The following is an 18,589-nucleotide window of genomic DNA, read 5'->3' on the forward strand; positions in this document are numbered from 1 at the left end:
AACTCATCCCATTGGCTCCAGCCCAGCTCTCCAGCCTGTCCAGATCCCTCTGTAGGGCCTCGCTACCCCCAGGCAGATCCACACTTCCAGCCAATTTGGTGTCATCTGCGAATTTACTGAGGGTGCACTCGATGCCCTCATCCAGGTCATCAATAAAGATATTGAAGAGGACAGGCCCCAGCACCGACCCCTGGGGAACACCACTCACGACCGGTCGCCAGCTGGATTTGACTCCATTCACCACCACTCTCTGTGCCCGGCCCTCCAGCCAGCTCCTTACCCAGCCAAGAGTGTACCCATCCAAGCCTCTTGAGTATGTATTCTGCAGCAGTATAAATACAAATGGAATGGAATACTGGGGAAAATATTTTTCCCCTTGGAGGCACAGTTTATAATGGAGCTACAGAAGGGTTTTTTAAGGTACAGCACAGGATACAGAACCACAGCTAAAGAAGCAAGGGGATTGCTGATCTTAAAATACTTGGATGGTGTAAACAGTGGGAGATAAATTTTATACATTTTTTGTTCTTGTTTTTAAATTTGCTTTGGAAACATCTACTACCTTCCATACTAACTTCAGGCATCATTGCACTTGAGTTTTGCAGAGGATAATGTTTCATCCTGCTGCACAAATGCCATCTGAGTTATACAAAGCAGCTAACTTGTATATGTGTACTCCAAAAAGGTTACTTCAGAAGTAATGACTTCTGTTTATTTTAATGCAAACTATAACAAATACAGAGAATGTAGTAATACTGTTTGATAGAGCAAACTCTCAGGTGCAAAACTATTTTTCAGCTTAGTCACTACCATCAGCTATGCTTTTCTGCAGTGAACAAGAACCAGCATGCCATGCTTGCAAAAAACTTCACCAGCAGAGCTGACCTGGTGTCACCACTACTGCCTCACTGTGCTCACGTCCACTGTTTCATTTCTATCGAAGTTCAGCAAGCATCAATGAATGTCAAAGGTTCCATGGAGCAATTCAATGACACACCTTATTTCATATGCACTTCTGTGTCAGACATCATTTTGCCATACTGTCCTCTGCTCCTATCTGTTGTATGGCAACAAAATGTAATGGAATACTGGCAGGAAGGTTTAACTGCCATACCACCAATATCCACATCTGATGTCATGGGCCAACATAATAAAATAGGAGTCATTACTTTCAGAGCAGATCTAGTATTTACTGATATCAGAGAATGTAAGTTGAAGTTGATTCTAAATTAAATGATTGACTGTTTTATCTGTGTTGAGGATACCTAAAATGCATGACAACTGAATAAAACTTTTAATTCCCGCTGATCTTTGTTAATTCAAAATAGTGATCTAGTGATCTGCAACTGAGTTTGTCTTTGCCAGTCCCATCACTTCCCATATTAACAGTTCTATGCCTTGCAGACTCATGCCATGTAGTTTGTTCAGCTTTGTTTTTTTTTAAACTTTGGCTTTAAGCTTCAGTTTTTTTTAAACTTTGGTTTAACAAAGAGGTACCAGCATTTCAATAGAGCCTTTTCAGTTGGATTCTGGGTTGGATTTTGCACTTGATACATACTCTGAGCAATATTACATAACAAATCTGGAATAACTGTATATACATACACAAAATCTGCCTTTTTTAAAAAAAAGAAACAGATATTAATTTCATCTTACTCTGTAGTATGGTATCCAATAGCCAACTTTTTGTTTGTTTGTTTGTTTCAGAAAATTGATGCTTTTTTTTTTTTTTTTGTCTATGATGGATGAACATGTAGCAAATTTTGGAGAAATTAAGTACATAATAAAGAGATTTATCCTTTTATATCTTGCTGAATGAGAAAGCAAGACATTTTGAACGGGAAACATACTGGGGTGAAGTTGATGATATAACACTAAAATCCTAACTATCTTCATTGCTATTTCATCTTTTCTGCCTGCGCACCAAAGTTGCTTAGGGTGTTGCTCTGTTTTACACTGGTATGACATCTGTATTTGGAACTGTAAATTTAACCTGATGCTCATGAACCATTGTTGCAGTAAACATTCAGTGCTTGTGACACAACTTAGTTTTTGTCCTTTCTCTCAATGGATAGCTGTATATTTTGAGAAAACAACTTGAAAGGAAATGTGCTCTCACAAATGATAACAATTTTCTTTCAAGTTGAACAAATAATTCACCAAAGAAATTTATTTGAAAAACTTATTCAAGCTCCAAATATGTAAATATTTATTTGCATATATCACCTGTAGGTAATTAGCTAATATAAGTAAGCTGTGAACTTCTTTACATACTGCAGATACATTATCTACCCTTGCAAATCTTTGTTGAGATTCATTTATTGTATTCTACTTATTCTTTTATCAAAAATGAATATCATATTAAAGTTGTATGCATTCATAGCCTGAATACAACCTGTCTCCTATGACTATTTAATTAATATTGCAAAGATTATTTGACTCTGGTCAAATAGTTTGCATAGCGCTGTTTGTTGCTGTAAGTTGGAGGAGGAAGGAAGTGCATTTTAAAGGCATCACTTGTTAGTACAAGTAAAAAATATTTTTGTACAAAGTAGTAGGTGTAGAATTTTAAAATTCTGTTTCTGGGAGTTTGATACGGGGCAAGAGGCCTACATAAGACACTCATTCCTATACAGTCCTTCTGGAACATATGTGAAGGCTGTTCTTTAGCTTTCATGGAAATAAATAGGAGGCATTACTTTTAGAGTCACTTAGAATCAAGTCCTTGAACATAAAGGAGAGCCAATTAAAGAGCAGTACTTATAAGTAACTTAAACTAGCCACATATGAACACACATGCATGGAGAGATGTTATATAAAAAAAATAAAGCACTACTTCCCCAGATACGTATTTAAATATTCATATTTTATGAAAACCTAAGAAAACAGATATTGAGCCCCTTAGGAGTTATTATTGTAAATGCACATTCAGGCAGGAAATACATTACTAGCATTTAACTGAGAAGGCTAGATATCCAAATGTGTACAAAGGCAGCTGATCTGTTTTGATCTATTTTGTGCTAAATGGAATTAAATAAGAGTAGATTGCTTACTGTCCTCTGCTGTGGTCATTGAAGTCCAGTTGCTATAAGCATGGCCATAACCATTAGAGGCAACCACTCTCACCTCATACTCAGTATATGGCTGAAGATCTCTGATGCTGTGTTCTAAGGAAGCAGTCGGGCTGGAAAGCAACCTGCAAAGAAAAGTAGCATGAGCTACAGCTTTAAACATCCTAGTGCTGAAAGGAATGACTAAAACATTACATCTCTTGAAAACAAAACCAGCCACCCCAAGGGTGAGCCATATTTCAAATAACAGGACTTTTCTTGCTCAACAGTTGATGGTGGCCTTGCAATGGTCTGCGTACTCTAGAATGTCACCAGCAGAATGCCTCTGCCGCATCTGGAGTCGGTAGCTGGGTGCGCCTGGGGCGTTGTTGCGAACTGGTGTAGACCAGACAACCTGAAGACCGGTCGGAGTGGCAGATGAAAGCCTCGGAGGCATCACACCATCTGGAGCTGTCGAAAAGCATGGATGAATTAGAGCAGAGAAAACCATGGACAACATATGCCGGGTAGAAACAAAACGCTCCATATACTGGAAAAACTGTTCCTCAGGATCAACAGCAATGTTAACACGGTCCATTTAGTTTAACATTTTCACTACTGAACTAAGATTTTCTTTTTATTTTCTTTTTTCCAAAGCACTTAAAATCATTTTGCTAAAAGCAAACCTCCATACGCCAAAAGGAATTCGGAGGCAACATATTCTCTACCACCTGTCCATTTATTATCTGCTTCTCCTTGTGCCCAGTTCTGCCACACCTAGAAGCTAGAGATATTCTCACAGAAATATTACTGAGCAAGACAATCAGATCTTTTATCACTGTGATACTTTCTCGCCCTTAAATTTATAATAATTTTAAAAGAAAGCAAATGAAATTTTAACAAAAAATAAAGGTGTTCAGGTAGAAATCAAAATAGATTCGCTCAAGTCTCAGTCTCTAGCTCATCATTTTGTTAAGGAAATTAGTTTTTATGAAGTCCAGGAACTGCAGATCAAAATCTGTCACTAATGATGCCACAAATGACCTTTAACTGCTGCAAATTTCACTGCATGCAGTAAAAAGAACTATGCCAACTTGGACTTTATGGCTTTGTCTGTTTTTCTTTAAAAAGAAAACAATCTGTTGGAGAAATTTTCTGTACATAAACATATCTGGAACTCTTATATACAATGCACGTCTGTAGCTCTTTTCCAGAGAATTAAAACACTAGAAAGTTATTGCCTTTGTCATTTAATCTCTTGTATAATGGTTTTGTTTTTCATGGTCCAGTAGTTACTATTTGCTTCTTTCTTTGGCCCTTTCAACAAGTATTTCTGTTGCTGTTATTTTCTTCTTTCCTTCTATTGAAAAAACAGTCTCGCAGATCTGTAACTCAAGGTGCAGTTATAAGCCTCAAGGCATAAGTTGTAAGATAATGAACAGTATTTTACAGTAAGTTTTATGATCTTCATTTATGAGGTGGTTACTAAAAGGGGAAGTAACAGACTTTGTGAAACGCTGTCCCAGTTCTATGCTCCCTGGAACAGATGGAAGGATGGCATCTACACTGATAAAAAAAATAACCAGTCATACAACACATTTTCTGTTTATACTGACACAGGCACCCAAAAATATGTGTGATGCATTTCATGCTGATTACTCATGCTTAGCATTGGAACTCCAAAATTCTTCACATGCAGTTCCAAATTATATTTTATAGAAGTGTACAAGACATGGATTGCAGCTATCTGGAGACTCATTCCCTTTCCCTTAAGTTCATAGAATGGCATGGATTGGAAGGGACCTCAAGGTTCCAACCTCCCTGTCACAGGCAGAGTTGCCAGGCACTAGATAAAGTACTAGATCAGAGTGCCCAGGGCCCTCATACAACCTGGCCTTAAACACCTCCAGGGAGAGGGCATCCACAACTTCTTTCGGAAACCTGTATCAGCACCTCACCACTCTCTCCATAAAACTTCTTTCTGACATCTAATTTAAGTCTACATTCCTTTAGTTTAAAACCATTCTTCCTTGTCCTATCAGCATCTATCCATGTAAAAAGTTGATTTCCCTCATGTTTATAAATTCCTTTTAAATACTGGAAGGCTGCAATGAGCTCGTCCTGCAGCCTTCTCTTTTCCAGGCTAAACAAGCCCAGTGCCCCTGGACCATCTTCATACTCAGAAGAATTTAAAAGAATTTTCCTTTTTTTTTTTTTTAAAATAAAATAAAATAAAATAAAAGCTCTCTGCTGGCACACCAGAGTTTTTTCCAAGTATTCTACTACTGAGAATTGGCATATAGCCCTGCAACACCCTTCCCAATGATGAAGTGGACAAAGATCTCCAGTTTCCCTAACTCCCTTTCCCTTCTCTCTGTTACTCTGAAAAGGGCAACATAAAAATTAAGGAGTTTAGCCAAACTGGCTGCCCTTGGACCCTTCTTTCTGCTGTTTTTATCTAGACCTAGACAATGAGGCTCAGGTGAATCCCAAGGAAATCTGAAATCTTCCCGGTTACCAAATCCAGGAGATATCTGAGATCCATGTAATCCATGGCCTGCAAATCCCTTGCCATCATCTTCAGGGCCAATCGAGCCTGAGAGTACCTCAGATCAGAGGGCAAAAATATGGCTGACTTAACAGGTGAGTCTTCAAAATCAAATATTTGCAAACAAAATGCCTCTGTGTGTGAATTACACTCTCAGAATAAAACGGAGAACATACATTTATCTCACTTAACATGCAACAACATAAACAGTGTTGGACTTGAGATGGACAATACAGGATTTTTAAGTTCATGGATATAAAACACAGCAAGGTTTTCAAACAAACAACATTATCTCATAGAGAAGACATGGATAAGATGGGAGATGAGGTAGTCTTACTATCAAGTATTTCAAAATTTCAGAGCCATCTTCACCTCTCTCTGTTGTAAAAAATACAAGATTTTTCCTATCATAGAGTGTTTCATGAAGTTGTTAATAGGCAAGCTCATCCAGAACGAGAAAGACAGCACAATTATTATAGAAACTTATATTAGAGGATATTAAAGTGTTTTCATAAGCTGACACTAAAAAGAAAGGCTCAGTGTCCCTTCAAAGCCGGGTACTGTCTCATTAAAAACTGTCTGCAGGTTCAAACACACCAATTGTTTAAGCGCACACAGAAGTTCTCTATATAGCAGAGAAGCTACACTTAACAATGAATTTAATTAGCTGAGTTATAAATTCACCAGGAAGCCAAAGTTCACACTGTTATTGAGGAGGCAGTGTGAGCAACGCAGTGAGGAAGCAAAAGCGTTAAATTTCTAGCTCTGTCAGGACACATCACTTCACCTTTGTCCCTCTCTCTCAATCTGTTAAATACAGATAATAATACTTATCCTTCTTTGTAAAGCTCCCTGAGATGCACAAAGTAAAAGCTCTGATTAATCTTTATGTATGTATAGTGATGGTTATTACAGTGATACAGGAATGCTCACCAAAAACAAAGATGTAGCTGTCTAATTGTCAATAACAACTCACAGTGCAGATGTTATTTTAATGGCAAAGGTAATCTCAGCTAAATGTTCAAATCTCTTCTACCAACAAAAGCCCAACATAGGGAAGAGTAGAAAATTCGGACAAATCTCTTCTCTGAAAGTCAACTAACCTGTAGAACAACTCTACGTCACGACTTTCAAACAAACACATTAGAATATTCTACAAATGTATTCCATCCAAAAAGATTCCTGTAGCTTGAAGAGAATGTCCTTACTACGTTCTTCCAAAAAGGAATTGGGTAGGACTATACAATTTTGGAGCCTCTGCTGAGTCATAATAAAAAAAGGTGCTCTGTAAAAATAATTACATTTTGATCATTAACTATGGAGCACTTACATCCAAAACTGGCTAATTGCATGCAGAACATTTGTTCACTGTTTCAAACACTCCTCATCATCAAGGACTTCAGTGTAATGTGTCCCCAATTTAACCCTTTTTGCTCAATCCATAATCCCAAGAGACTCCTTACTACCCAAGTAATAAGTGGCAACCAGCAATAATTCTACTGAAAATTTCTCAACAGAAGATCCACGTATCTAACAGCTTGATATATTGCCTTTAAGATGCAATGTCGCTCAAAAAGCTCCCCTCCAAGCTTTAATATTGCCCTCAGGAGGCAACCACTCCAATTGCAACCTACAGAATCAACAACTTGCATAGTAAATCCTCACTTAGCAGGGCAGAAAGTCACACTTTGTCTGAAGAAATTACAAAGGCAGAATAAAATATTTAATCAGATGTCAACTGTAATCAGAATATTAATTAATAACTCCGCAAAATATTAAAGAATGGAATGCTACAATCTGACAATAATATATTGTATTCTAGACACTTAGGTACACACAGATGAGTCAAGGAAGATCAGATCCTTACTTCCCTGCTAAGTGATCTTTGAAAACTGTTCTAAATTTTGCTTCAATTTCATAATCTTAAGTAGCATATGCAGTAGTCAGAGGCTTCATAAGTAATTATTTATGTGAGGGCAACAAGCATTGTATTAAACAGTTGCCTAATTTTCGGAGAAATATTCATAATGCTTATCATAACATACTTGAAATTTAAATTATCTGAAAGCAAACTTTAGGAATGACTAAAGTGAAATATTTGGACAAAAAACTATCTAATTAAAAAAATGTCTGTACAATTATTCTTTAATAAGATGAAGAAAAATCAGAAGAGTTGGTTTTGGTACCTATCAACTTGATGTAAACTCAGCGCAACTTTGGTGAATTGACGCCACATTTAAGAGTTATCAGACAAATACTGGATATCCATAATATCTTCAAATAGGCAGATATAATTGTTTGGAAGTATGCAAGTGTAATTCTACAGTTCCCTACAGCTATTTGCATGAAATATTTAGCAAATCTTATCTAATTATCTTTCACACACATGTATACAAATGATAACTGCAGATATTTAACTACAGGGGAATTAAAGAAGACACTGCAGTTTGTACCATAACACAAAGGAACAGTTGCAGACTGTGCTTAGATGAATGTCTTGCTCAGTCATGGCTACTCACTCTTTTCCAGGTTCAATTCACAAACCCCATTTCTTTATCTCATTACAGTGGTTCTTAGATACTCCTGATTCATTTTCTATTTTAGGTGCCCATACTGAGATCATCTCATTACAACACTTTTTATGGCAATCTGTTCTGCAATTTGACATTTGTTTCTCCTGATTTTCCAGGTATGCCTGTTATCTAGTTGTTTGTGCAGTTCAAATAATTCCAGACATTGTGTTCACCAAAATTCTGATCATGGGCAAGTGTTTTTGTTTCATTTAACAGAAAGACAAGCCATGATGTTGGGCCCTGTGTCATCACTAGAAGGGCATGCTAGTTATAAACCTTTATCTGTTAGCAAGATTGCTTTTTTTTTCTTTCCTGTTTCACATCTTCACCGGTTTGTCTTTTAACCCTCTTTTCCCAGTCATCTTTCCTACTCAGTGCATAGAGAATACACAAAATAGTTTTGACTTTTCATTTAACGCACATTGTCCTCCACACTGTTTTACACCTGATCAAGATACAGATTATTCTTGGATACTCTTTTTAATCTTATAATTTCACAGATTTATGTTTTCAGTTACAGATACTGTTCTCTCTAGTAATACATCTACCAGGGACAACATGGTCCTATTTTAACTTTGTTGCACAACCCCATTTAACGTATGTCAGTGTATTTTGGAATACACAACATGGAAGACCTGTGGTGATCTTCATGCTTGTCCCACTCTGGGGCTCAGAAAGTAAAGAAAGCTTTGTCTTGTGAAAAAGCAAAATAAGAGACACAAAGCTATGGCTTAATTTCCATAGTGCCAGTAAATCAAAACCTGTTCGCACTTAATGTTCCTGAAATTTTATTTTCAGAAGTACAATATAAACAGGGTATAAAAACATCTTGATCTTTCTTCATGATCTATCCTGTGCTATTGATCTGCTATAGTAGTAATTTCAATGGAAAAGGAGTTGCTTTGTAGATTTGCTAGCTTTCAGCATTAATATTACTTATTAGGTTTAATAACATTCAGAAAAATAAAAATAGTAGGTTCTAACATTTTAAATGTCTTGATCTGCATTAATCATGTGAGCTTTAACTGCAAATTTTCTTTCACTTGCAAATCTGGTAGCAAAGCTGCAAAATACAATTTTAGTAACACCCAGAAAACCAACTCAGGCATTACTTCTTGGCCTGCAGACCTGAACTTTAATACAATTCTCTTATAAAATTCAAGAGCAGGCCACCTATTCCTCATTAATACTGTTTTAAAGGAAAACAAAATCAGCACTCACCCTCCTTTTAATGAAATTTTTTCTCATCAACATTTGCAATCAAGACATGAGCCTCAAGTAAAAATGGGTCTAAGTGATGCCTTTCCTAAGTGCTATCTTTTACTGAAGTCAATAGCATAAAAATGTCTTTTAGACTTGTCTTCTTTACATTTATTTTAGAGGTAATCTGTCTTTCTTCTCTAGAAAGTTTACCCAGGCTACTCAGTAAGAAATCTGCTAAACTTTCAAAGATACAAAAGAATGCCAAGAAGCAATTAACTGAGTGATTAATGATTATAATATCTGTAATAACGACATTGGATAGAATTTATAACTGAATAGTGAAACTATTTATTCATCAGAGTAGTTAAAAGAATGACCAGCCAGTAACTGTCATACCACAAAAAAAAAAAAAAAAAAAGATTGTGAAGACTGCGAGGAAAAACGTTAGAATTGGTTTTTACAAAATCAGACAGAAATCACAATTAAACAAAAAAGCTCTTGTGGGTCACATGTGACTTAAGTTTCCTGCAAAATGAAATATCTCTTTGAGTGAGCACTGATCTTCACTTATGTGAAGGAATACATGTGAAACGAGGAGAAGGAACAGGATTATGTTCTTCATGTAATATCTTCAGCTTCCAATGAAGCAGCTTCAGAAGTGAATTTCAGGATTTCTTTATTTCATTTGTTCTTCTTTTTGGAGAGGAAGCAGGTGAGAACTTTTGATATTGTCCTCAGAATCTTGCAGCTTCCCTTACAACAGACATCAGAGGGCAGAGAGCTCTGGCCAAAGGCAGTTGCAGTATCTTTCATGTTGATGGAAACACTGGCACTGGTAATAGCTTCACGGAGTGTTGTCAAGGAGCCTGTTAAGTTTCCTTCTTAATGTTGATGGTATAACTTCAAGGATCTGTAGGCAAGCTTTTTGTACTTTCTATCATATTTGAAATGAATCAGTTTTCTTAGGTAGCTACAATTTCTGTAGCTAAGATGATGCCCCCACCAGAGCAATAACCATAGATAATTATTCAGGAAGATTTCAACCTTTCCATCAATAGCCATTTGAAATGCATTTCAGGAATCAGGGATAAAAACCTAGCATATGAATCAGATAGAAGGCACTAATCAAGGAACCTGACCTTTGATGCTCATGTCTGATTATGACTTAATTTTTTATACAGAACTGAAAAATGACAGAGGAATATAATTATTCCCAATAGATAGCAATGTATGTTTATCCCTCCAATTTGACACAGGAGCCAGAGGAGGAGCATACACTGTGACATAAAAATTCACATTCCTGGAACAAATATATTTCTGAGGTTTCAGCAGCCAAACTGTAAGGGCCAATCTTTCTAGAAGACGATGAAAACTAGAAATACGGTAGCTACAGTATGATTTTGAGCATGGCTACTCCTGCTGTGGTGAGGTGAAAAATACGTGAGTTGGTGAGTTAGCTTCTTACACCAAAGAAACACGTAGGAAATGAATAGTCCACTTGAAGAAGTCCTGAAAGGCTTCAAAATCTTTATGGTAGAGATGATAAGAAGGCAGAATAGTCATTTTCTGTGATGGCAAGGAGCACCAGATGGGCTCTGAGACAACAGATGAAAGAGCTAAGCTCTTAGTTAATCAATGGCTGATTGCAAGGAGATCCCAATCTTGGGATGCAGAAAATGGAGGTCTGGATCAACCTTCCTAAGAAAGTTTGGTAGCTTTAGAAATACACAAGTCCTCGGAGAAACAAAGAACAAAAAAAGCAAATGAGGTCATTATTGCTTGGAAAAGTTCCAGGGGAGAAAGTCTAAACCTATGTGGCTTAAAGAGTAGAAGAGAGCGAGGTAATAGATACAGATGGTAATCTCCAATGTCACAAAAAACTTTACAAAGACAGAGAATCAGTGCCCTAGGTAAAAAGAACATAGAGTAACAGGATCAAGCTGCTGCAGAAAGATTTTAAATCAGAAAATCCATATTGGATTAAATGAACATCCTAACCAGAAATGAGACATGGAAAGAAAATAAACAAGATGATTTCATAATTAACACTTTTTCAGCTTAATAATTCAATAAGGTTCTTTAACATCAGAGAAGATGAAGAAGGAACAAAGGAAAAGGGCATGGACATCTCTGAAGTGTTCAGTTGAGGCCTGCTGAAAATGAATTTCTGATATTCTATATATTTTATTCTATGACTGAAACCAAAAGGGTGACATAGGATATTCAAAACCAGAAAGCAGCACTTCACAAAGACAAGTGGATGTGCCTTTTGCAAATGATTATTGCCTTATCTCCACTGAATATGTCGAGAGAAACTAAGAAAATAGGGCTACCTAACTGAAAAAGAAAGTGAGATAACGGAAAAGATACAAATATTTAAATCAAATAAGAACTCTGGTTCAAATGCTGGCAGTGTGCAGACTGCTGCAGTATGAATGGGCCCTTGGCTACCACTCACAGAATTATCTACACTGCCATTGATGTGTACTTCAACAAAGCATGAATGTATATATTCCTAAGTGTAGACAGGAGAACAATACAGGTTTGCAAATAAATTGGATCCTCAATAAGATTTATTTTTAATCCATAAATTTCTGTGCAATGCATATGATGATACTGCCATTTATGATGGAATCCCAGCTTGAGAGTGTCCATAAATAGAAAATGGATCTGACAAGATGACTGATTAGCTGGTTTCAGTGAGTCACTATGCACAGTGGGTAGCACAGTTTCATTATATCTTGAACATCCTGTGTATCAGTGAGATCCAGGTCACTGGACTCCCTTTTGGACATGAAACATCTGAAGCTGCAATTGACATTATTCCCTCAAATCCTTTCTTCATTTAAGAATAGGAAAAGAAGTTGGATAGTGGAGCAGACTGAATCTACAGAATGCCTGGAGGGAACCAGGTTTCTGCTGTGGGTATCTCAAAATGCTGCACCCACTCTAGCTGTCGCCTCTTCTCCTTCCCTTTCCGATACAGAAAAATAGGCATTTACAATGCCATATCTCCAGTGGCATTTACATGTTTATCTGAATGTTATTTTGAATCAAATACTGTAAAGTACTATGATTCGTAAATAGAAAGAACAAGGGTCTTTGTTTAAAAAGTACTGTTGAATAATAAAAATAAAATCTAGTTACAAATGAGGAAAACTATCCATTTACTTTTCCATAGAAATATCTATAACGCCATTGTCTATACCAGTAATAAACCATTCTTCATAGTGGCTTAAAGAATTTAAAGGGTTGGATGTTTTTTTTTAGTCACAATTGGGAGTGTCAACTTTGCTTAGGTTATCTAAAGACAAAAATAGTGCTTCCTTGGGTATGAATATATTTGGATATCTCAGTTGAAGTTGTTCCATCATTAATATATCACATTACAGCTTTGGTTTTGTTTCAAGCTTCTTGGTTGTATGATATAAAAAGGTAGTAAAGCTACAAGTATAGCTGGTCTTGCTGTGTTTCAAGTTTTATTATATGCTCATAGTATGATATTCTCACCATCACTGTTCATACACTTTTGCTTTCTGCAAGCAGTTCGCAGAGTTTCTGAAAGCTTTCATACATTATAACTTTCTTAATCTTCTGAAACACATCTTTATGAAATATATGTATATGACATATGAGAAAAGCAACGAGAGTTCTTGGATATTTTGTTCATATACCAAAAAGCACCATGGGAGCACACTAGGGAATATGCTGTCAAAGAAACCATGGAATTTTAGCTTCTCATTTCCAGTTTTCCCTAAGGTGTAGGTGCTTATCACAACAATATCAAAGTGTCTTCTATATCAATGAACTGAAATAAATATATTCCCACTGAAATTCATGAAGGAAATACAGAAATTGCAAGTGTACAAAATCTCATAAACTATAACTTTAAGGGAAGTCCTTTCTTTGATGAAAGGAAAAGTTGCTCAAAGACAATGTCTCAAGTCATGCCCTTAAAATACATCAGACTTTACTCTTTGAAAATTTACCTCTCACACTTCAATCAAGTGTCTTCTAAAATTTGGCTCCCTGTAAATCTTTTTCGGTAACAAACATTCTCACAAATGGAAGAATAATAAAAAAAGTCATTTACTGTTTGCTTTGGTCTTCAAGCTATTAGAAAGCATGTTATCTTTGCCAGTTGACTTGATTCAGACAAGGCTGAAAACAAACATATCAAACCAACAATACTTATTAAGTAGAAATTCTGACTTGAATGCTATCTTACCCTGATTCTCAATTCACTGCAAGGCATTCAAAGCATATAGCCTTTGAAGTGGCCTACATTCTAGTTTCCTCTCGCAAAGCACAGAATTTGTCAGGTTCAGACAAAATACCAAATATGACTGTATATTTTATTAAAAGCCTATTTTTTCCTCTCTCTCTCTCTTTAACAGAAGTCTAATTTAGTTGTTGTTCCCTTAGGTACAAAGTACACAGTTCATAATTCATTTGATATAAAATGTCAGTTTAGATTTTTGCACTTCTTTGATAAATGAGAAAAAACACGTACGTTTCAATTTCTTTCTATGAGGTTTTACTAGCAGAAGCCCCCCTCCCATTGTGCTGCTCAAAGACCTTTGTGTTAAATTAAACATCAAGATTCAGAAACTGTAGGGAATGGTATTTCCAAGACGTACAGTACAAATATATGAGACTGGGAAAAAAGTAATCATTTTTTCTACCACTAAAGTGATCTCTCCCAAAGAGCATCTTTGATCCTTGAATTAGTTCTCAGTTATAATTTAATGTATAAAAATTGTCAGCAGCTTTCCCTACATTTAGACATAAAATTATATTGTCAGCTCCACAAAGAGCAAAATACAACATTCAGGGGCTTGCTTCCTTCCCAGTATGTGCTCAACTGTCTAAAGCCCATCAATATTAATGAGCAAAATGTGTTAACATAAAAGAAAATAGCAGAGAAATAATTTAATTGTATCTGTCATCATTAACAGTATAGAATGTTTTTCCTAATACAACCAAATCCTGCCACTAATCAACATACAGAACTCTAAGGGCACTACTCTGCACAATGCCAAAGAACAGAATCAGGAATTTAGTTCTGAAAATAAAACTACTATAATTAGGGAAGCACAAAAATGCTGTATATTATTTTCTTATGTAACACACGAGGCCAAGTCTGGCAAATTCAAACTATCACATTTACAGGGTAAACAAGAATTGTTATCATTTCTCAAAATTGCCAACTGTAATGCTATGGCTGTCACTTCACGTTACAGTCTAGCACAGCAGCCTCAGTATCAATGAATTATACTGTATTAGAAACCAGCAATAGAATCACATTCTGATGCTCATGCTGAGTATCACCACCAATGAACACTGTATGCCCAGGTCCATGAATGCCTAGAAGCCAAGACATTCTCCCCTTCCTCCTTTGCTGCACATGCCTCACCTAGGCCAGAGAAGTACCCGCATCCCTGGGTTACAATTGTGCCTGTCCCACCATCTCCCTCAAAAATAAGGCATTATTATTTTTACTTTTTGGCACAGCAGCAGACTTTCAATAGGAGAGATTGACTATATTTTGTCTTCCCTCCTTATAAACCAAGAGATTAATATGCTGCCCTGGAAGATTGGAGATGAGAATGTTAGTCACTTAGGATGAGCAATCCAGATCTCTTTTTTTTTTCTCTGGACAGTGGTCTAACAGAGATAGGTGCAAGAGAACACAAAAGGTGACATCTCTGTTCCAAAAATGATGGCAAAAATCACTAAGTGTCATTATGGATTGGTTCCCCACTAAAAAGAGCATTTCAATTGACAGAAATGTGTTATCCAATGAAGAAAAATATTTCATATTTAAAGTGAATGGAAAGTAATTCAGACAAACTTATTCACACAATCTGTGCAAAATGCACAGTTTACTTGTCTAATGAATAAGGTAAAAGGATTAGCAGCCTTTTATACCTGACCCATCCACACAGAAATGTTCATACCAAATTATTAAATAGCTGCTCACCAGTTAATGCTCTTTCTAGATATTTGTAATAAATAAACCATTTACATTAATTAACTCTTAGCTTCAATTCTTCATAGAGTGCTGAAATTGGTGGAAGGTTATCAATATAAAACAATGAATGCTCTGTTTCCAAATAGCTTTTACTGAAAAGACCTTGGCTACTGTTTTGTTGTTCAAAATTGGGTAGTCTAATTGATTAACAGTCATCAAACCCTATTCAATTGCAAACCAGACTGTCTGTATTTTGCCACATCACAGCATTTACTACAAATTGCACCATATATTGAGATAAAGAAAATACATTGGCAATGCTTATTCTCTACTAAACAGACTTTTGACAGAAAGTTAAGAGGTAGGGAACATTTCCTCTCCTTTTCCCATTTTTTGAGCACAGATTGAAATGACTCTATATTTATCACAGAAAATTTACAGCTACTTAATTCAGATTACAATCATGAGGAACATTCTGTTCAGTTTTTTGGACAGCACTATCAGTTTTTTAGGAATAACTATCTCAAGTACAGTTTTTACTATGTAAGAAGATTCACCACTTTGGTGAAAGAAAAAAAAGAGGGACGAGATGTGTTCTTTCTCTATATCATGATGTCTTTTCAATCTCAGTTTCTTTTCTTTCTACATGCTTTATAAGAGCTGTTTAGAAAATCACAAAGCAGTCAACCTGTGAATTGTTTTTTTTTTGTGTGTACACAGTGGCCACATTCAAGTTTGGTAGCACCTTTTGTGAAGAGGCAATCCTAGTCTAAGCTTGGGGAGAGACTTCCAGACCTTTCGATGAATTATACTTGTCAGTGCTAGAATGAACACAAAGTCTCTTTACCTTCCCTGGCCTATCTTTCTATTTGCAAACTTATCTGTAAAATGGGAGTAACAGTAATAAGCCTTCTGGAATGCTAAACCAGCAAACATCTGTAAAAATTATAAAAGTATCTCAGTATAAAAAAAGTAAGAATATATTTGAATCCTGGACATATCCCATTGTAATATGAAACACATTAACTTCTTTTCTCTCTTATTTTACTAAACTGGAATTAATCTTTCTAAAAGGGTAGTATTTCCTTGTCAGAATCCTAAGTCACACCTGAATACAAATCCAAAGGGAAACAGGCTAAAATCCATGAACACTCATACACACATTTACTTCTGTGTATCTGCACATGGATGCAGATAGAAAAATAAAAAAAAAAAAAAAGCACAGTAAGGAAAAAATGTGCAAAGTCAGAAATGACTAAGGACTATGGAATCTCAATGGTGGCCTTTGTTGTAAGATGGTAAGTAGCATACAAGTGCTTATAGGGACACCAGGGGAAGAATGGTGACTCTAGTGACCTGTTCTCATTCATTTTTCCTTTTCCCTCCCTTTTCTCCATAAGGAAGAAGAGTAGCTTATTTCCCCTACTGTACTCAGAAATGAGAAGCAATGTATGAGGAAAAAGAAGTGAAAAGAAAAACATTACCAGAGCAAATACATAATGTTATAACGGAAAAAATAATTTTGAAGTGCAATTTAAGAATTCAGATCAGAAGTTTAATTTTTTAAATTCAATTTCAGGTCTATTTCTAAACTGAACAAAAAAAAAACCACCTAAATATTAGTTATTTTTTAAGCAAAGCATTTCTATGGACATGATGTTTTAAAAAGAACATCCCTATATATATTTCTACCTAAAGGAAGGAAAAGTATGGCTATTTAATCATATCTATGATTAACCATCAGGAATATCTTGATACATCCGTATTTTTTTTTCCCCTCAACAAAGTAAAGGAATATGTAAAACAAGCTTGCAGAACTTTCCCGGAGCTTTGCAGAATTCATCGAAAACAGAGGAATTTCGAGATGTCTCTCAATTGTGCAAAGTAGCTTCAAAAATGTTGTCACTTTAATCAAATGTTTTATGATCAGCAGATAACTCTCATAATATAGGTGCTGCAAGTGCAGAAAATATTGCTTAAAATAACAACAACAACAACAACCACCCCATAGACACTTGCCTTTGCTGACAGCTTATGAAAATGTTGTTTTATTCTGGAATCTATAGGGGAATGAGTTGTCAGAAATAAATATATTAATGTGAACTCTTTAGAAAAACAGTATTTATCAAACTAGCAAAGTAACACAAAAATTGATCCAGTTCCTAAGACTTCATATGTCTGGAAAATGGTTTAAAAGACAAAATTAATGGCATCATTTTTCAAAAGTGTTCTGTATGTTTCACTAGGAATTCAAATATCATTTTATTATAGAATTCTTTACATAGCAGAAACAGGCTAGTTTATTGCATAAAGAATGCTGACTTTAGTTAGAGTAGGGAATGATCTAGATGAGATTTACACAGAATGAAAAAAACGCATGAACAGGTTTAAGACTTATGTAAAAATCACATGCTTCATCTAAATATTTTCTTTTCTATATGTAATTAAAATTGGTCTGAAATAGGTTTATGTGATGGTAGAATCATTTTAAATAGAGATCTGCTGCTAAATCTCAAGCTGCTTTCCCCTTTTCTATGTATTTCTCTAGCTTACAGAACAACCAAGCTGTAGTTTTCTTCCATGAAATCTTAAATACTGCCTGGAACTCATGCTAAAGTTTTGGAAAGACCTGGACTGAGACCTCCACACTGAGGTTAATTGTCTGCTTATAGATGATCTATGGGCTATTTCAAGCTGTTGCACAGCTCTCCCTTTCTCATCTGTCATTTCCCAACCAAGCAGAACCATCCATGTCCTGGGCAACTAAAATTGCAATTCTGATCATCTTGCTCTGTTTCATGCAACTCCAGAAAACAGAAAGCAAAGACCTGAAAAAACAGCCCTGCTGTATGGAACATGAAACTACAGTGGATCTTCCTAGCCAAAAAAAAAAAAAAAAAAAAAAAAATAAGGCTGATGGAAGGCAAAGGGAAGGAACCAATACGAGCAAGGAATTGAATGCCTTTGCCTTCTGCCAGTCTGCAGCTTTAGAGATAGGAATTTGGTAAGGGTAGACTTTAAAGCAGCCTTGAGGTGGTTCCTTATGATGCATGAAGTTAGGCTGAGCCCCAGTTGGCTGTAATTTAGAAAATTACAGCAGAAAAATGGGCACCTCTGTGCCTCCCATTGTCAGAACCTGAAGACATTATCTCTCAGGAATGAGAGCTGAGGAACGAGAGCTCCTCTAACTTCTCTTGCCCCCTAGAGCAAGAAAAACAACCATTTAGAAATAAGAATGAGC

The 18,589-nt window shown here is 36.0% G+C and overlaps 1 protein-coding gene across 1 annotated transcript in view; it reads right to left on the minus strand.

Annotated features, from left to right (window-relative positions):
* Window positions 1–18,589, minus strand: part of USH2A (usherin) — a 394,411-nt gene that overhangs the window by 135,211 nt on the left and 240,611 nt on the right. Inside the window, exons 41-42 of the mRNA XM_042878308.1 lie at window positions 3,371–3,521; window positions 3,054–3,196 (exon numbers count right to left, since the gene is read on the minus strand). Of these exons, the coding sequence (XP_042734242.1) occupies window positions 3,054–3,196; window positions 3,371–3,521 (294 nt within the window). The remainder of the gene's footprint in view (window positions 1–3,053; window positions 3,197–3,370; window positions 3,522–18,589) is intronic.

Source organism: Lagopus leucura, unplaced genomic scaffold (assembly GCF_019238085.1).
Source record: "Lagopus leucura isolate 7727_CA_CO unplaced genomic scaffold, USGS_WTPT01 Super-Scaffold_73, whole genome shotgun sequence".
Lineage (NCBI taxonomy): Eukaryota > Metazoa > Chordata > Aves > Galliformes > Phasianidae > Lagopus > Lagopus leucura.